This window comes from Haliotis rubra, unplaced genomic scaffold (assembly GCF_003918875.1).
Source record: "Haliotis rubra isolate DU_JTF1 unplaced genomic scaffold, ASM391887v1 Scf76, whole genome shotgun sequence".
Classification (NCBI taxonomy): Eukaryota; Metazoa; Mollusca; class Gastropoda; order Lepetellida; family Haliotidae; genus Haliotis; species Haliotis rubra.
The window spans coordinates 1,962,592-1,984,583 of NW_025767479.1; the positions used below are offsets into that span (position 1 = coordinate 1,962,592).

Genomic DNA, 21,992 nt, shown 5'->3' on the forward strand with positions numbered 1-21,992 from the left:
TAATATCAACCCCTGACTTTATGGCTCATACTTATATATTTACAAACTGCCAAAATGTAACTTGAACATTGCTGACCGGGGCGTAAACAAAAGTCAATAGAGATATATTACTGATCACGAATAGTAAATTTCAATTGAAATATAATCAATAAAATCTTCATCAGTAAATATGACCCCGAAAAGGAATTTCAAATAGATTTATGTAATAAAACTTGTTACTATCAGTTCAAACAATGTTTCGCTGCTTCCTTATATTTTTTAAACGGCATATGTCCTTTGGTAAAAATATACTTAGATGACCGCCTGTGTTTGTGTGTGGAGATCTTTCATCAATCAAACACCGGCCGGGACCACCCTGTCGTGGTAACTTTCAATGACTGCTGGGGACTCAGTGGGGTTCATTTCAACAAAACTGAGTATATTTTTAATAGTCAGATGCAATAATTCCGACATGATATATTCTATTGCCCCGTGTGAACCCTGTGTACAATAGCATTACATACTTTATAAGTGTATCTATACATTTTGCAATGTTTGCCGAACGTGTCACAATTCTTTCCGCATCATTGACGAGTGTATGACCATTTATGATGTGACTCAGCATCTTAGCGATATATCAGCGATATTTAGACAAGGAACACCACAAAATATACTGACTGACTAATTGAGTATGGTTTTACGCCGTCTTTAGCAATATTCCAGCAATATCACGGCGGGGACACCAGAAATGGGCTTCACAAGTTGTACCCATGTGGGGAATCGAACCCGGGTCTTCGGCGTGACGGGCGAACGCTTTAGCCACTAGGCTACCCCATCGCCGCCACAACATATACCAATACTTGTACTTGAACTAATGTTTGTCGTGAGCTAGCCAGTGAGTAAATGAGAACATGTTGCTTTAAGCCGCATCAGCAAGTTTACAGCGATTCGCGGCTGCTGGCAAGTGAACCGCTATATTAAGCATCGCACCTCCAAGTCATTTGTTTGTTGTTTGACGCCGTATCACAGCCTGTAAATGATCGAGCCTGGGTCATATTTACCAGTGGTTGATATTATGACTGGAGTAGGTAGAAAAGCAATCAACCTAAAATCCAACCATATTACCGTATCCGTTAAGTTGGAGTCTAACGATAAGCTTGGATTGCAAGAAACCAATTCCAACACGGAATCCGAGTCTGAGTGATAAAAAGTCGTTTTCAGTTCTTTTTCAATCATTTTATTTGTCATGCATTTCAGCATCTGGTTTGAATTCGGTCTTCGAGGTTTCATTTACTCATCATTGTGGAGGTAAAAATATAAAGATTTGTGAATTTCGTTGTCGTTCTCGTGGTCCATGGGCGATGCAGCGTAGTTCGGGAGTATCCTATGCTCTGACTCAGCCTCTGCCTGCTGGCTGGCCGCACTGGGTCATCCAGGCGAAGATGCATCCCCGCACGTGACTGCCTGGGGTACTGGGGGTTACGGATGTGTTCTCGTCGACAAGTCGAGGAAGGTTTTCGGAATCTAGTTCTGTTCCCGACAAAACAGGAGTCCTCATGTTTCTGTAGTACAGCATGAAGATGTCATCCCATGCCATCCCATGCTCCACAGAAATGCCATTCACTCTGATTGTAATGGGACGAGTGTTGTCCTGCTGAAAGATATGGAACTGACGTTCACCCTGGAAGAGATGTCTGGCGTGATAACGAAGGATATCGCCCCTTTACATGGCAGCAGTCAGAGGCTGTCACGTGTATAGCGGTCCTGTGAAATGACACGTCATCGTATCCCAATTGCGTAGATCGATGCTCATGCTGTTGATCACTGGATTGCCTGTTTTGATTATTTACAGACCGCCGCCGTATAACTGTAATATAGCTGAGCGTGGCATTAAACACCAAACAAACAAACAATAACACGATGATCCTTACACCTCCCCACCGGTTTACATGAATGGGTGCACCAGTAAACGTAACGTTCATGAGGTCGTCTCCATACTCAGATGCGGCCATCCGCGTGAAGTAGGTTGAACCTGGATTTTCTCCGAGGAAAACCTGTCCACACTGCGGTTGTGTGAAACCTCGGGTAAACTGAAGCATTTAAGTAGGTTCCTTCACTACAGGGTGTTCAACTTCAATACAAGGATGTTCAACTTCAATACAAGGGTGTTCAACTATATAAGGATGTTCAACGTCAATACAAGGGTGTTCAACTTCAATACAAGGGTGTTCAACTTCAATACGAGGATGTTAAACGTCAATACATGGATGTTCAACTTCAATATAAGGGTGTTCAATACAAGGTGTTCAACTTCAGTTCAAGGGTGTTCAACTTCAATACAAGGGTGTTTGCCTGTACAATCACTTCGTGAGCATAAAATGATATGACTTGGCATACATTATCACTATCATTTTATTAAGGCGTTATTTCGCGCTCATAACACAGCTTAAGTTTATTTCTATTTCATTTCATAGACACATGATATGATGACAAAGTCCTTTGATATATGAGGATACGATCTTCGTGAGAAAAACGCTTCACAGACGGTAGAGCATTTCTGTGGAAGGACACAGATGAATACTCTCTGACTGTATTTTGTTTACACTTCGTCTGTAAATCAAGTTGGAAATAGCAGAGAGGTTTTTACAAACTTGTATAATGAAACGTGTAATGTACAAATATATTCGTTTTACGCTTTTAGGTCAGTTGAGATCGACACATTGGAGGAACCATTTACTTGCATCACACAGAAAACCCTTGGGGTCATGTTATGAGATATGAATCTTGTATGCAATTATTATTGATCCAGCAAACACGAACGTGTGTGAACATATGATCATGTTATATGTGAATCTACGGAGAGGCAGGGTTGGTGTGCCTGGATAGCACACAATAAGTAGCATAATTGTTGTTATATATATGTCACAAGCTACTTATTGCTTCTTAGTGCTCGTTGTGTTAGTTTGTTTTGATCCCTCTAGAATAGCTCCACTCAAAGTAATTTAATGGTACCCGGGAGAGCTTCGATCTTTCGCTCATAATATCAACCCCTGTCTTTATGGCTCATACTTATATATTAACAAACTGCCAAAATGTAACTTGAACATTGCTGACAGGGGCGTAAACAAAAAGTCAATAGAGATATATTACTGATCACGAATAGTAAATTTCAATTGAAATATAATTAATAAAATCTTCATCAGTAAAATGACCCCGAAAAGGAATTTCAAATAGACTTATGTAATAAAACTTGTTACTATCAGTTCAAACAATGTTTCGCTGCTTCCTTATATTTTTAAACGGCAAAGGTCCTTGGGTAAAAAATATACTTAGATGACCGCCTGTGTTTATGTGTGTATGTCTTTCATCAATCAAACACCGGCCGGGACCACCTGTCGTGGTAACTTTCCATGACTGCTGGGGACTCAGTGGGGTTCATTTCAACAAAACTGAGTATATTTTTAATAGTCAGATGCAATAATTCCGACATGATATATTCTATTGCCCCGTGTGAACCCTGTGTACAATAGCATTACATACTTTATAAGTGTATCTATACATTTGCAATGTTTGCCGAACGTGTCACAATTCTTTCCGCATCATTGAAGAGTGTATGACCATTTATGATGTGACTCGCATCTTAGCGATATATCAGCGTATGGTTTTACGCCGTCTTTAGCAATATTCCAGCAATATCACGGCGGGGGGACACCAGAAATGGGCTTCACAAGTTGTACCCATGTGGGGAATCGAACCCGGGTCTTCGGCGTGACGGGCGAACGCTTTAGCCACTAGGCTACCCCATCGCCGCCACAACATATACCAATACTTGTACTTGAACTAATGTTTGTCGTGAGCTAGCCAGTGAGTAAATGAGAACATGTTGCTTTAAGCTGCATCAGCAAGTTTACAGCGATTCGCGGCTGCTGGCAAGTGAACCGCTATATTAAGCATCGCACCTCCAAGTCATTTGTTTGTTGTTTGACGCCGTATCACAGCCTGTAAATGATCGAGCCTGGGTCATATTTACCAGTGGTTGATATTATGACTGGAGTAGGTAGAAAAGCAATCAACCTTAAATCCAACCATATTACCGTATCCGTTAAGTTGAGTCTAACGATAAGCTTGGATTGCAAGAAACCAATTCCAACACGGAATCCGAGTCTGAGTAATAAAAAGTCGTTTTTCAGTTCTTTTCAATTATTTTATTTGTCATGCATTTCAGCATCTGGTTTGAATTCCGTCTTCGAGGTTTCATTTACTCATCATTGTGGAGGTAAAAATATAAAGATTTGTGAATTTCGTTGTCGTTCTCGTGGTCCATGGGCGATGCAGCGTAGTTCGGGAGTATCCTATGCTCTGACTCAGCCTCTGCCTGCTGGCTGGCCGCACTGGGTCATCCAGGCGAAGATGCATCCCCCGCACGTGACTGCCTGGGGGTACTGGGGATTACGGATGATGTCCCCACATTGGTCAACTGTGGATGAAAAAATAGCCTGAGTGGTCATCATACAAAAAGGCCCAAAATGGATCCCATTCTCGATTATCAAGGTAATATTGCCTTTCTGTTTTGATTAAATAACCTGGGTCCTCTTGTTGTCATAGCTTCGTGTATGGTCCAGCTCGGAATAACCGCCAAGTCAAATAACCATCATCAGTCCGACAACAGTCAGTTCAACACCCAGGTATCACTCGCGATCATTTTGATGCATTATTGGATGCGTCATTAAATAATACTAATTCGTGAGTCAGAGCAATTCTTTGTTAGGTGACTGACAGTGAGTATAGTTTTACGCCGCTTTTCGCAATATTGCAGCAATATCACGGCGAGGGACACAGGGCTTAACACATTGTACCCGTGTCTGGGAATCAAACCCGGGTCTTCGGCGTGACGAAAGAACGCTTTAATCACTAGGCTACCCCACCGCCCCAAGAGTTGAACAATGTTACGAAACACTTAAACAACAGAATATCTGACAGTACACAATGTGGACGGATGTTCCCGATATCAGGGATCATGACCTGGTTCAGCGGAAACAGCCATCTTGAATACAGGACTATGTTAACATGACGTTGGCATGGACAATTTCGGGACATGACGGATATATTTAATGAGTGTCAACTATATAATCCCATACTTTGAAATTGTTTAAAAAATTGTTTTCCAAATGATACAATATACAATAAATCATCAGAATGGTTATAATCTTCGATTCTTACCGTAAGAAGCACAAAACTGGTTTTTGGTAGCGTTGAAAGACTGTTGACAGTCATCTGAGCCAGCGAATCCAGTTCTCAGGTTTCTAAGACGTCTTGGTCGTCGACCTTGGCTGGCGCAGAGCGCAATGCAGACCAGTAAGAACACACACACAAACAGAGGCCGTGCCATTGTATAGTGTTTAATATTCCACGTTGAGAAATGGTGTTAATGACAACTGCTACTGAGGTCGTCATTTATATACATCGTATCTGAGGCGGAAGTATATGTTCAAACGGTCTGTGAAGATCGTATCATACTCTTCCTGCTGTTTGTCCCTACTCTGTAACGTGAGGAGGACGTACAAGACAGCACGATCCGAACAGTGAACATGGTCGCCATATTGAGAATAGAGTGCATGTCTGTGTGATATTAATTGTCAGTTGGGGACATTTTATTTTTGCACTTTCATGTTTCGGTCAAAAGTCAGACATCAGATTGCTTTCAAACGACTGGACATTTGTAATGGTGAATGAAAAAATAGAAACTTCGACATAAGTTGTGGAAAAGGAAGAATGTCAATTTGACATTAAAATTTTATTTCCCCATTTTTATCAAAAACAATTTAGAGTCTTTGACATTTGAAGATGAAAGACCATAAAGACATGAAACGTTAACTGATAACAACTTTATTGTTCTTCATTTGCATAGCTGAATACTGAATACGTGAGACCTGGGCTTATAGGTATAAACACCTGCGAAATGTTAGAGCTGCTAAGCATATATTTCTGGTTAAAATCGTCATTTTCTTTTAAAACGTATAATAATTTTAGATGTGTTTTCTTTCAAAACACCACATAGGTACAATGTGTGAAGCCTATTTCTGGTGTCCTCCGCCGTGGTATTGCTGGAATATTGCTAAAAGTGGCGTTAAACCATACTCACTCACTCACTCTTACGAAACATATCTGTGAAGCATATAATTATTTAAAAATAGAGTGAGTGAGTGTAGTCTTTCGCCGAATTTAGCAATATTCCAGCAATGTAACGGCGGGGGACACCTGAAACTGGCTTCACACGTTATACCCATGTGGGGAATCGAACTCGGGCCTTCGACGTAACGAGCGAACGCGTCAACCACTAGGCTACCTTACCGTCCCTTATAAACAGAGACAAGTAAAATATGTATCAACGTGTTTTATATTTATTGTTACGTTAAAGCGTTCTGAGATCCCTTTCTCCTACTTCCATACATACATAGTGTTCCATCTTTGGACCAATTCGATAAGGTTTGATTTTTTCACAGATTAAATAAAATGAGAACGTTGTATTTATTTGTCTTCAAAAGTTCAGATGAACCCATGTTCAGGGTACTGGTAAATATAGGAGTGTTCCTTTTAGCGTCATTAAGAAGTTGTTATAGATGACCAAGAGTGTTATAGGAGTGATGTTAAGCTTTATTCTAGGTGTGTATATACCTGATGAAACATGCGTGTTTACAAAAGGTGGGGTTAATGCTCAAAGAAAACGACGTGGAATCCAACCGGTTCAAGGGAACAATATCTTTACAAAATCTCGCAACGTATGTGTTGGCTCATCTTCACTCTACTTAATCACCTGTACATAAAAAAGTGAGTGACGAGCTTGTAAGTGAGTGAGTGAGTGACTGAAGTTTTTCAGCAGTATTCCTGCTATATGGCGGCGGTCTGTAAATAATCGAGTTTGGACCAGACAATCCAGTAATCAACATCATGAGCATCGATCTACGCAATTGACCGCCTGGCCACCCGATCCCGTTAGTCGCCTCTTAACGACAAGCATGGGTTACAGGAACAATCACGTTATTTTGAATGCGACAAAATGACCCCGGTTGCGTTTTGTCTGTGGGTAATACAGACGATCGATAGGTTGCCTGGTCTGTCGTGTTCACAGCGTCTTAAACAAAATTTACGACGGGACTCAGATTATTCTATATCCCTCGTACCAACAACTTTAGTCTGTTTTGGTGAGGTTTTACTGAACTAACGTCGATCTGAAGGTGTGTCCGGAAAGCCGGAAGTGATGTCATAGAAGCGTGTAGCTTTCACGCACAACATGAGCATAGGCATGGTGCTTACAAACCATAGCATCATCTGTTCAAACCTGGGATTCGAACCCACCACCAGGGCATCAGGCACGGCTAACAGTTCAAACTCCTTGAAGATTTAACGCATTGAATACTTATTCGGTCACAGAGTGAGTGAGTGAGTTAAAATTAATCGTTACATCGGCAATATTTCAGTATATCGTGACGAGAACAAGTAATTGTTATACATAGTAATTTATGGTAAATTATAAAAACCTGTCAACAAAGGACAGTAAAATAACTAGATTATCACAGATATGAATTTAAAACTAGTAATTAAATCGAAAACATTTTAACTATAGATGACAATACAATATAAAAACAGGCTATAGATCGCCAACAACCGAAGGTAGATCACCATACTAGGGGCTTACAGTTTTCGGTCACAGATTCAAAACATAGGATTTTCTATGTAACCGAGGAGCACTTTTCCTTTAACAGCTGTTTCCGGATGATCCATAACAAGTATTTGTTTTCGAAACCAAACCAGTCTAAACAAAGCTGCTATATGACTGATCCTTCGCAACACTCGCTGAAAGTATCTTAATATAATGAAAAGTGACATCCTTTATACACATAATTTTCACACTGGTGTCATTTAAAGTGGCTCAGATTTCGTGTTTGTTTAGATTATTATATATGTGAAATGAGTCACACGTGCAACCTTGATTTAATGTATACTATTGCGCATTACAAGTGTTTGTCGAGACTCCTCACAGAAGCGGTTGCAAGAGTGCAGTTCGGTGCAGTATTAACCATACATACTCTTAAACAACAATGTGTGCTTTTGTAAGCGCGGTGGTGCAGTCACACGGAAACTAGGTCTCGGCTAAAGTGACGAGATTGTGTCAAATTGATTGAAATGTGTTGCGTCTTGGGTGCAGGGTAGGTGTGTGTGTGTATACGTGCGCACGCGCGTTTGTGCGTGTGTGCGTGCGTGCGCGCATGTGTGTGTGGCTGTGTGTGTGTCTGCTGGCTGGGGTTCGACTGGAGAAGGGACTGATTGGTGTCTGATCTGATGCAGGGTGTAGTCATTTACAACATGTTCCCCATGTGAGATGAAATTATGGAATAAATATAATGATGAGGCACTTGTAGCAATTCATCATCCTAGAGCGTATTTTTGGAGATGCAATGCATCTACGATCAGAGCTATCGACGATTCACAGGGTTTGTAACACAAAGAGTACTTTGATTGGTTTTTGTGACGAGGATTCAAACTGTGTCGCTGCTATTTTGTTATAGTTTCTTTGGTTTTCGATGTGTTTCTTCTTTGTAAAGGGGGGTCTTTATATACTACCCATCAAAGGTTTAGACTCACTTAAAACACTCACAATATAACTTTGGGGAACCGACTGCAAATTTTGAGCAGATGAATTGTACGAGCATCAAATTGCTGAAAAGCATGACTGTGCAAATATCGCGCATGTGAACAGCTGCGTTTTGGTGAAAAGTTTTGTTAAGAATTCATCAATTTTCACTGAGATTCATCATTTTTTGAACTCATGACAATTATCTTTTCAACGTTACGAATTTGTTTCACAATACATCAGTTCATGAGTAAATAGTTCCTTTAAACGGTATGGAATATTTTGTAAAATATAGTTCAGAACAGTTGAATGAAGTAAGTGGCTACATTTACACTGGTGAGTCTAACCTTTTTGATGGGTAGTATATATTTGTTACAAAATGTCAGTGTTCCTTTGCAAGAGTGGGTTAATGCTGATGTTATTTCAACAACAACTGCTTTTTCTTTTTGTTGTATCAGCAATATTGTATGACGGCACTTAAATAATTGAGTCTGTCCAGGCTGTATTATATAGGGGTGTCGCGATACGCGAATGTATCGATGCATCGATACATTTTTACTGACGATACGATACGCGATACATGCTTGCGTGTATCGATTCCTATTTTAAAACTTTATCGATTCAAATTTTTATGCTATATCCATCTCCTTCAAAGTCTTGATAGTAAAATTGTACGAGATCGCTCCGATAAATAGATGAAATAGATGTAGCTAGCTTTACTTAAAAAATAGGTTGGAAACTAACAGCTTTTGTGATTGGCTAGACTATTTTGATGGACCAATCAGCAAGCGCGTACGTTGCCGGTAAGGTAATGCTATGAAAAGGCGCGAAAATTATATATCGCGATACGTATCGTATCGTGACCTTAAAATCGTGATACGTATCGTATCGTGAGATTGGTGTATCGTGACACCCCTAGTATTATAGCAGCAGCAGCATCTGACACTGCAGAGGTACGATGACGTCATGGTACCAAGACAAAGAGTCTGAGTACACCATCAACTACACGTAGGGTGCTGATGACCTGTTTTTACCCGTAATCCAGTCTGCGAATGACTTTAAACAAACATCTAAAATGACTGACATCACGTGGAACTGTGAAGACACTTTATTGAAGTGTGTGAGCTATTGATTGAGTGAGTGTTTCGTCATTTCAGATTTTATTGTGGGAAACACGCGTCCGAAGAGGCGCAGGTTGTAGATATATAGTTACCACATTGTGAAAGTTACCAGCACTGTTCTGACAAGCCACAAACCATTATTTTGATTAATCTGGAATTCTCAAGAATCGGCAGATCCTTGCACGGTAAGATAAGCAACTCAGAACAGCGATAAGATCGCCTTACACTGCGGTACCATTCGTAACCTTGTCAGGTCAATAGTCTTCAACACTAAATCAGTGGTATCTAGCCTCTGTATAACGAATCAACTTAAGGGCGGTGGGGTAGCCTGGAAGATAATGCGTTCGCTCGTCACGACGAAGACCCGGGTTCGATTCCCCACCAATTTCTTGTGTACTCTGTCGTGATATTACTGGAACAATGCCAAAAAACTGCGACAAAAATACCTCACTCACTCATGAAATAACGAAACAGTTGCAGGCAACGCATGTGTTTATTCATATAACAGACTTCAGCAAATTATTTCTTATCTTCTGCAACAGGCATAAAGTGAGTACACGAAGGAAATGACAACATTATCAAAGTTTGGCTTTTCAAATATTATATGTATGACTTAATAACACAAAAATTGTTTGATCAGTCTGTGTAGTCGCATATAATAGATAGTCGATTATAGACTGCTGCGGAGCTGAGCATGTAGCGAAGACGTAGGGCAGACGGGGTTGAGGAAGCTTGGGTCATCCTCATCCGGACTGGTTGCAGAGGGCCATCCAGGAAAATATACACCCTCCGCAGGTGACCGCCTCAGGGAACTGTGGGGTCCGGATGATGTCGCCGCAGTCGTTAACTATGGGGGAGAAATATCCATGAACTATACTACACCACTCTGTGGATTAGTGCAGACAATAGTTGTGTTTCTTATAAGTTACAGAAATACTCTTTGGACATCATATAAACATACGTTTTAGTCAAGTTTGTACAGGCCGTGAAAATGTTATGTATTTTACCAGTTGAGGTTCATGTTTAAAAATCCATTTGGGAAATGCATAAGAATTAAATATAGGAATATAAGGAATAACGACCAACTGCCGAATCATGGAATATGATTTTTTTCATTTGCATCTTATTGCGTAGATAGATGCTCATGATGCTGATCACTGGATTGTCTGGTTCAGACATTTACAGACTTAAAGCTGGAATATTGCTGAGTGCTGACATTAATTTTTATACTATTTGCATTAATAGTCACTACGTTCTCGTACACATACATATGAAGTATGAATCCTTCCCGATACATTGTTACAAAACAATACAATAGAACCCAAAATAAAATTACACGTACCATATGAAGCACAGAACCCATCGTGGGAGGTGGCATTGAACACTTGGTGACAGTCTGAAGAGGCAATCAAGCCTGATCTGATTATTCTGAATCTCCTCGGTCTCCGGCCTTGGCCAGCACAGAGGGCGACACAAACCAGAATAATCACACATGCTCGTACTGATGGAGACATACTTCCAGACTGTATCGACACATGGTATGGTCAGGTATATATAGAAATGTCCACACGGAAATGGGAGATGTAAGACTTAACATCTGTATGTTGTGTCACAATGCTACCAAGTTCACAGCGGTGGTTGATGAAGATGGTTGTTGTAGGTGGACAACATCCCTAGTTTGCCTGCCTGACAGACATACAGAATGGGCGGAAGGTAATGGAAGATGAAAGGTTTGTCGTGGTCTCTCTGATGGCTGAGGCCTCTGTGTAGTTCACAGTGGTAGTTGATGAAGATGACGGTAGTTGTAGGTGGGACAGCATCCCCACCAGGGTGCCTGGCACATATGTAGAAATTGACGGAAGGAAAAGGGAGACGAAAGCTTTGCCATCGTCGCCAAGTTGTATGGTATCGGTACGTAGCTCACTGTGGAGGTTGCTGTCTCTGTGAGTGGCACAACACCCACATACAATGTACTTAAGGTCGACGATGATGACGCCTCGGAGTATGATGTGTGGATGAAAGGATGCTCTCCATGGTGTCGAGAACGTTGCAGTGCAATACGAGTTCAACCACACCCAAATCAAAAGTATTTGCTTGAATGAACCCTTTCTCATTTCAGAAAAAAATAAGTAGTTTGAAGGTTCGTTACTTGTTTATTGATTTTTTTACAGAAGAAATCATTGTTCCCGTTGAATGCAGTGCCACGTGGCATGGATAGGTCCTGCTCTGCTAGCTATTTACAACGCAACTTTCCTGCTTAAATATTAGTCGACGATGAATCAACATCAATAAGACGCCGACTGGTATGTAGATACTATTACTAGAGGTGAGGTGAGGTGAAATTGGGTTTTACGTCGTGCTTGAGAATATTTCGCTCATATGACGACGTGCATGCGTGTGTATGTGTATGTGCGGCTGCTTGTACTAGCCCAGACTGAAGCTGGTTTTATAGTGCTAGCCCACTGAGATACCATGCCGCAGTGAAGCATGAATACCCCACTCAGACACATTATACTGACTCCGAGCCGACCAGTCCTTGTTGTACCCATTAATGCCGAGCGCCAGGCAGTGACCAACAAGTACCATATTTTAACGTCTTTTGGTTTGACGCGGTCGGGGATCGAACCCGCGACCTTCCGCTCTGCGGGCGGACGCTCTAACCACTACACCACGGAGGCGGTCTATTACTAGAGAATATGTTCTTGAGGTTTACGTGGTGGACAGTTATTTCAACAAAAGAGGTGAGTCTATATGACTAACTTAAACGTGACACTGTGTTTTCCGAATTACCGTTTGGAATATTGGTTTCCATAAAGCAGATTCCATAACTGCTCTCTATTGCGGAAACAGAAGCTTAAACGTCGTTTCCATAAGGCATCTGCTAACAGTTGTGTCAGTTGCACGATTTCGACTGTATAAAAGTTTTTGAATAACTGTAAAACAGTGATGACATTCCTCTTGTCATACATTCTTGTGGATGGTGTTTTGTTACTTCGAATCTTTCTGGATCCATGAAGATTCGGGTTAGAATTGGTCTTCAGTAACCCATGCTTGTCGTAAGAGGGGACTAAAGGGAACGGGTGGTCAAGTTCGCTGACTTGTTGACACATGTCATCGTATCCCAATTGTGTAGATCGATGCTCATGCTTTTGGTCACTGGATTGTCTGGTCCAGACTCGATTATTTACAGACACCCGCCATATAACTGGAGTATTTGGTCAGTTATGAGCAGTTTTGCTCTTATCGAAAGTATCAGATAATATAATTATTTAAAGAAACTCACTCACTCGAATCTTTCTGCATAGTTTGAAGATGATTCGTTTTTCCGGGTCTCTTCTGTTCCTAGTTTAGGTGGATAAATCAGTGGACAGGAATGTGCTGGGTGACAATTAGTGAACGAGAACAGATCATCGATTGACCTGAAGCTTAGGAATGTCTGCTCCTTGCCTAAATGCCTTGTCTTTACATTCCACATAGATAGATGTAATCCATGAAAAATAACTCGATCTCTACGTTCATATACATGGTATGAAGTAAACCGTGAAGACACGGGGCTTTGCTGCTACATACATCGTTATGAATCTGTTTATTGATGATATAATTCAGCCAAATATAATTGATTTTCGTCATGTCCGCGGATGTAAAGTTAATATTCTATATTTCCAGTAGAAAAGCTGGTGAAATTAGATTCGTGTATTAAATTTATTGGAATCCAACTGAAGAATCAGGTCACCAGTTAATCAATTTAAATTGATTTTCCGTCGAATGCCTATATACAAGGAAAACGACGTTTTAGTGGCTGTAGTGTTAATTGGTCCCTGGCATCGCATTCAAGCGCCACGTATCGGGTGGTCTCAGTCTACAGTCTACGACCTCACTGTCTGTGTGATATCGTACACGCTTTCATGTTATAACTGCAATATTGGTGGACTATTTCTTCAGCGAAAAATAACATTTTATCACACACTCGATGTATAAAAACATAAATGATCCAATTAAAACAATGAAAAACACGAATAGTTGTGAAAATATAATTTATTTCATCTGTACATAAATAGCATTTCATTTTAACATTTAAAATCTTACATTTTGTTACTTTGAAACTATTTGACAATTGTGTATTTCTTACAGGTGTGTGTTAATGGTTGATGGCGGATGTTTAAACTAAATAAGATGTAGAACGAGATGTAAGGATGATCAGCTGCTTCGGCATTGTGTCATCCAGGCGAAGATGCAGCTGCCACAGCTGAGAGCCTGGGGGAACTGGGGGTTCCTGATGATGTCCCCACACTGGGCCACTACAACAGAGAAACACATTTATGGGAAGTGAAGGGGATAAAATAGGTGAATATTATCAAATACTACTCACTTGCAACTTTCATGAACACTCCTTCGGTTGTATATTTGTAATATCGGTATGCATATTTTCATAACACTCCTGTTGGAGTGTTTGTGCACGAACATTCATATAGGTGCGTTCAGTTCAAGAACATACTTACAGGTGCGTCTATTCACGATTCCTTGTGGTGAGTTTGTGGGAAGATATATATATATATTCAAGAACATATTGGGTATATTTCCGAAAAGGATATTTACGTTCCTCTAAAAACGTTTCAAGTGGCGAAACGAAACGATTTCTATTGTGACCGTGAACTAGTGGGAAAAAAGTAACTATAATCCGATACCATACACAATATATAAATGTGAGTACATGCTCGATCAAAATTCAATATTGTTTGTATATGAAAAAAAGAAATTGCAAAACAAGGAACGATATTTCAACCATGTCAACTTGAGTCGTCGCTCAATACACAAATCAGTGGATTGTATGGTCCAGAGTCGATTAATAAGGTCGATGCTGCATAACTAGACTTTGTGTGTTAAAACAAACACATTTATTCAGAAGACGAAAGACACTTTCGACGAGTATGTAAACGTTATCCTACCGTAAGCTGTACAAAACTGTTCGGTGGAAGAAGAACCGAACGTCTGTGTACATTGTTGATAACCAGCAAACCCGCTCCGTATTCTTCTTGGTCGAGTAAACTGACATGCACACAAGCCGAGACACAGAGCCAGGACCACGTACTTGAAGGTAGATCGGAACATCCTTGTAAATCAGTCTGTGGGACGAGTACTAGTATGCTGTTCATGAAAAACTGTCACTTATATATACTCTCTCCTGATTAACGGAAACGTTTTTTTATCATCTCCCTTCCCGACATGTTGTCAATGAACTCACAGCGTGTTACCGTGGTCAACTGCTGTTGATGTTGCAGCTTGTGTTTTACACAGAAACAACTGGAGATACAGCCTTTTACAGGGGGAACTTCAAACGCGTACGTGGTTTTAAGCGGAAAGAATTAAGATGGATCTTGAAAGATCAATACTGTGTTATCTGTGAAAAACGTCTGCACTGTCGGTGAATGGTAGTCATTTAGTACATTTACATGTATTTATTTTAATTGCCTTTTATTGCACTATGCAGATTATGTATATCTCAATTTCCTGTTCCACTTCAGAAGAGCGTCGTGTTCAGATGACAATCCTTTTGGTATTGGATATGTCGTTCTCCACTTTGTGTAACATAACTTGATGGTACTAATATTCTTCAACTTTATTCTTTTAATATGGAGAACGTGTCCTAATTTGTTTTTCAATTGCATGTTATGAGTTCAGTCCGTGTGAGGTAAGATTCTGAGGTAAGTAAATGTAAAATGTTTAGTTTTCTACAATACAATCGATCGATGTTGGTTCCTCAAGCCATAAAGGATGCATGTAAGCGTACTCTCTGATAATGAAACACTGAACTATTTTAGGCCTAATACATATGTAATGTTGCTACCTTTCATTACCAGTAAATAAATATTTGCACTGACTGTCGATTTATAAACACCGAAATAATTTGACTGAAAGTGCTGTACACATTTGTGAAAGTAACCGCCGCACCGCCGCTCTTGTATTTTTAAACCCGGATATGTCCCGTTGTATGTGATATAAATATATGCTAGTTAAAGCTATTTCTGTTTGAAGTTCATAATCTCACATACGATTATACCAATCGCTGATTGAAAACTTCGTACCATTAACACTAACCAATCTCTATAATGCATAACAACATGCATACGTGTAAACGTGGGCGGTTGGGTAGCCTAGTGGTTAAAGCGTCCGCTCGTCACGCCGAAGACCCGGGTTCGATTACCAACATGGGCACAATGTGTGAAGCCCATTTGTGGTGTCACCCGACGTGATATTGCTGGAATAATGCTAAAAACGGTGTAAAACCATACTCACTCACTCACTACACGTAAACGCTGCTCAGTATCAAGAAAACCCGCTTTTGTCATACCGTGTCAGATTAAACGCAGTAATTATATCAAAGAATCTTTATTTCCTTTTAATCAGTATAAACTGCAATGCAAAACAACGAACATCATATGTCTGTCAATATACCATTTATTTCATATTTTGTCTGAAACTGAAGCTGTTTTTGGCAAAGCAATGTGTGAAGGCAGTCGTCTTGTCGACATCCACCGGCTCATTAAAACAAAGCCAGAGGCAGGATCCATGAAGGATCGAAAGCAACAGCATAAGAAAGAGTTGGGGCGCTTTTAGTGGTTTCGTTGTAGTTGGATCTGATCAACACTCCTTGGAGATACCACTGGTTGTTATTGTCTGGACACATTACTGGACTTCCCAAATCATCCTGAAACATCATGTGTTTCACAGAGCAATTAGTGTTCCTACCATTACATAAAACAACATGTGAGGCAATATTTAATTAATCTAAATGGCATGGGTTTAACGCCGATTTGAAACATATTTCAGTTATATCAAGGAGGACGATAGAATGATTCTTACTGAGTAATGGAAAGATAAGCGTCTACTGCTACGGCCAAGGTCCGCAACTCCGGTGAGAGGCTTGTGCCGTAAGGTAAATGGTACTTAATAGAAAATGCCTGTGCCAGATATTGTTGTGCGTTAATATAAAGATCAACGGAAACTATACGAATGGATTCTCCAAAATCAGTGTTGGCACCAGTGAATGGCAGTGAATACACACAGGAGGAACACATTTATTTGTGTCCAAGTGTGTGTTGATTTCGAAAACTCGCCATGTGATTCTCGTCTTTTCTCGTAGCTACACGTATCCCCATGCCTTCACAATCATCGTGGCGAACATATGGGACAAAACATGCTAAAATCTGTTTTCTGGGCAGACAGACTAAAAACCTTCCCCTGAAACAACAGGCCAATTCTATGAATCGAAATATTCATATGAAGCAATTACCTCTGTTGTGCTGTGACCTGCTTCCATGTCCAAGCAGAGAAGATTCTCTGTCAACTGTACACCAGACACTCTGGAGATGGCACTACATGATGTTTCGTCCAGAATGGTCACACCCTGTTCTAGCGGAACAGCGGCAAATGCAAGTTCCCTATTTCCACTATCTGAAAATGCAGTAAGATTATCAAGGATAACGGTCATTTACTATACCAGTGTGCGATATAACAGACCACACATTTAATTCATTTAACACAGGCCAAAATCCTTCTGAAAAGGTGGCCTTTAGAGTGTGAGTGAGTGAGTTTGGTATTCCAGCAAAATCACGGCGGGGGACACCAGAAATGGGCTTCACACATTGTACCCATGTCGGGAATCGAACCCGGGTCTTCGGCGTGGCGAACGAACGCTTTAACCACTAGGCTACCCCATCGCCCATGTGGCCTTCCGAAACGTCTACTGAAACAAATGATATTGGCCCGTGACGTTAATCATTGTTTAGAATGATATGATGTGTCACAGTGTATTCAAATAGTTCTCTGTTCCAGGTCACTATAGCTTGAAGCACGATCATGATGCTATTAATACGTGCAATCGGGTTCTGTTGGTATACACATGTAGTAACCCTCACAAAAAGAGAGCACAAGGATAAATCGTATCTTAGTAGCTAGATGATGCCTGGCTGTAAACACATGTAATCTTGTCTGGGCCAGATAATCTAGTGATGGATATTATGTGCTACAAGGATCCACGTCGTCCTTGACCGATGACACATCCAAGTCATCAAACCTGACTGCCCCATCCAACTTACGATTAACCTAGATTGCTTCAATAACATCGAATGGCACGAGTGTTTTGAACGTTATTTTAGCATTATTCTTGCCATGTTACAACGTTGGACCACAAGGATCTTTTGAACAGAAGACAGTATATTGTACCAGTTGTACCTCAAACCTGTGGCTCTAACCATGTACCTCATGCCTTACTGAAGTGAAACATAAAATCCAATACCCACAAAAAAAAAATTACGAAGTAAAAGATTTTATTAGTCCATATGTTTTTATCTATGTCATATACGTATATATATGACTATGAAAATACATATTTTTCTCGTATCATTTGCGATGTATGCATAAGAAGGTCACTTTGCTCTGAATCTAACCTGCGCAGTCTCATACTCAGATAGTATCTTTCATTTCTGGACATAGTTTACATGCGTTTGTTTGAAGAAGAAAAAATCTAATGAGGAAGAGAAATGAAATTCCATGACATTACCTCTGCGTCCCCAGCCGACCATTTTGCAGGCACCCATGTTCAGATCAGTTGGAGTATTGGATGTGCACACTGGCCGAACGCACGACGACACGTTTACTTCGTTGGTTAGTTTCAGAATCGTCAGATCAAATTGTTCTAGATCTGTAAGACAAATGTTCCATATATTTATACACATATGTGAGGCATCATTTATTGGTGGTCCGTGAAGGTCTGGGTTAAAATTGATCTTCGTCATCCCAAGCATGTCGTAAGAAAGGACCCGTGAAGGTCCGGGTTAAGATTAACCAATGCTTGTCGTAAGAGACGACTAACGGGATCGGGTAATCAGGCTCGCTGACCGGGTTGACACATGTCATCGTATCCAAATTGCGTAGATCAATGTCCATGCTGTCACTGGATTGTCTGGACCACATCCGATTATTTACAGACCGCCGCCATATAGCTGGAATATTGCTGAGTGCGGCGTAAAACTAAACTCACTCACTCGTAAGATCATTTGGCCAGGTTCGTCATCATATCCCTATTGCGTAGATCAATGTTAATGGTACAAGTTGTGGATCTTAAGGTCCAGACTCCATTAATTACAGACCGCCGCCATACAGTTGGCATATTGGTGAATACGGTGTTACACAACTAACATATATTTCTACTCTCAATCTGTAGATAATAACATTATTATTACTTTGTTTGTTTGATTGTTTTACACACGAAAATCGTATGAGAATAATTAAACTAAAAGCTCCTACCAATATGATCTGGGTTGGGAAGATCTAGTATTTCTTTCTCCTCTTCATCACCATCCATATTTATGAAGTAGTCTCCAGAGTTGGCTTCCAGTGTTCCACCTCTGAAGAAAGCGTTTTTATAAGGCATTGTAATACACATGATAGGTAGTAGGGGTCACCCCCGTGTAATGTACCTTTCAACAACGTTTCCCTGGTAGTGTCTGTAAGGCCTAAACTAGAGCAGCTGTAGACGTGTGTCCCTTTTGAGGAACCACCCCCAACCCTGGATGGCAGGGTTATGATCTTGTCCAAAAAACCAAGAGACGTGGATCCTAGCACAACCAGGAAATGAAAGTTTGGAGTGAGTGAGTTTAGTTTTACGCCACACTCAGCAATATTCCAGCTATATGGCGGCGCTCTGTAAATAATCGAGTCCGGACCAGACAATCCAGTGATGAACAGCATGAGCATCGATCTGCGCATTTAGGACCCGATGACATGTGTCAACCAAGCCAGCGAGCTTGACCTCCCGATCCCGTTAGTCGCCTCTAACGACAAGCATGGGTTACTGAAGATTCATTCAAACCCGGACCTTCACGGGTAGAAAGTTTGGACATCGAGACAGGTTCGTCAATGCACCAGGAGACATTTCGCAACCGAAACAAATAATTTGTTGTTATGTTGCCATGTATTGCTTCAAAATATTGTAAATGTCTACAGTTTATGACAGACGACACATTGGCATCAACCGATCAAACGAATCGAATTTTACCTACTACAAAATGCGTCTTGATTAAAACCCGAGTTCACATTTATGCCAGGTAATAAAAGTGGCTATATAATGATGTCATAAGTAGTGAAAGCAGTTACTTACGGGATATCTTTGTAGATATCGAATAATCTTTTATTGACCAGGAGATGCTCTTTGGAAACAAGAACAGCGTTCATGGCGTGGAAGCTGGTAAATGCAGGTGAACTGAGCCTCACAGACACAAGCCAGGGCCAGGAGCATCGAGTTGCAGCGCCACCTCCGATTGATCTTCTTGATCTTCCAGGAACAAGGCCACAGGCGTCAGCATCTGCATATGAGCGAGCGAGTTTAGTTTTACGCCACTTTTAGCAATATTCCAGCAATATCACGGCGGGAGAAACCAGAACAGGACTTCACACATTGTACCCATGTGGGGAATCGAACCCGGGTCTTCGTCGTGACGAGTGAACGCCTTAACCACTAGTCTACCACACCAACCCCATCTGGACATGACCATACGGAAGATACGTTTACATTTTGGTATGTCCCTGATGTTGCAACGAACACGTTTATGTCATTCATCACGTGATCTAATACTGCTATTCTCATGAGTGTAAATGGAGACAAGATTCCCGGCCTTCGAGAGACACTCGAAATATTTCTTACTGGAAAACCCCAGTGTTGGTGACGCAACTGAACACCGCTCGAGTGAAACATAAATTTCAAATATTCAGATATGTTGTGAATGTGTGTGTGAAAGTATGGATTTACGTCGCTGTTTGCGCTATTCCAGGAATATCACGACAGGGGACACAGAAGTTGGTTTCAAACATTATACCCGATGTGTGGAATCGCACTGGGAATCAACCAATCCATCCATCCATCAATCCATCCATCCATCCATCAATCGAAACTGAATAAATCCAACAAACTACGGCTACATGTTCAGTATTAACAAAGCCAGAGTATGCCCTCACCAGGAGTAGTTTGGTCGCTTGGGTCGACAACCGGCTGCTCAGAAGGAACTCCACAACAGCTGAATCCTTCCTCACAGAAAAGTACCGAGTCTAATTCCTGCACATGTGGTGTAGACCCAGGCGGGCAGGAGGTGAGGCATTGTGAGTCAGCGTGGAACACCCGGCACCAGTCTGAAAGTGACGGAACCTGATTTAATCAATATCCATGTACATGTACTTACACAACGTGAAATGTGAAGGGTCGACCATCTGTTCAATGGAAATATTTTGTCTATTTCTATGTGGACAATGAAGGGCAACATATGTATGAATACAAAAATACCCTAAAATAACGCCAACGCCACGACCCCCCCCCCCCCCTCCCCACACACACACACACACTCCTTCCGAATAAAATAAGCAAACAAACAAAACACCTAAACACCTAGTTGCAGCTTGTTTCTCTAGACGTTGCCTGTATATTTGACAGACAGACAGACAATACTTTATTACCTTAAAAAGGAATTCGTTTTGGATCACAGACCTTGACAAAAATACAAATGAATAACAACATAAAGTATGACATTACTAAAAACATAAAAAGAGATAAATATGTGCTTAAATATTATTAAATGAATAAGATGATAACTGGACATTCAACATTTGTTTAAACTTGCAATACTTTGAGGTACAAAAGACGTTCGAGCTCGTTTAGTCTTATATGTTATTTCCGCTATCTGGTTTACATTTGGTATGATTCAGGTGTGTTAAAATGATATATTTGTTTATTAGATAACTTTCTCAATCATTATGTCTTGTGAGAAGCAACTTCTTGATGGGATTTCAAGTTCTGTGACCTTGCTTTATTGGGTGTCGTAGTAACCTTTGCTCAGAATTTGCAAACCATGACGAGTTCTCACAAGGATCTTCACATGTACAAACTATTTCTAGATCTATTTAATTGTTAATCTAGTTATCTATCATACATGTGTCTCCGGCGGAACCTTATCCCTACCGTATGTAAACACAACAATCGCCTAAACTTCTCTTGCCGTACATTGTGGGAAAATGCAAACTTAACATGGTGTTAGTTTGAATTAAAGAACACAATAAACCGCAAGCGAAATTAAATGGTTGTACAGATATAAACTCGATATAAACTATGATATTTTTCGGTCTGGTACGACAAATTATACTCACTGAAGGCAGCACTTGCAGCAGAGACCAAACCAACAAACAACACAAGGTTGCGAAGGGCCATCTTTGCC

At 40.7% G+C, this 21,992-nt stretch overlaps 1 protein-coding gene across 1 annotated transcript; it reads right to left on the minus strand.

The window, feature by feature from the left end:
* Positions 1–16,170: 16,170 nt before the first annotated feature.
* On the minus strand, positions 16,171–21,985 carry LOC124260369 (transmembrane protease serine 9-like). Its single transcript, XM_046694663.1, has 7 exons — positions 21,925–21,985; positions 20,746–20,916; positions 19,892–20,096; positions 19,039–19,139; positions 18,293–18,433; positions 17,024–17,184; positions 16,171–16,438 (listed from the first exon to the last, which is right to left on the minus strand). Exons 1-7 carry the CDS (start codon positions 21,983–21,985, stop codon positions 16,274–16,276), a joined length of 1,005 nt encoding a protein of 334 aa, XP_046550619.1. The 3' UTR covers positions 16,171–16,273.
* Positions 21,986–21,992: the final 7 nt, after the last annotated feature.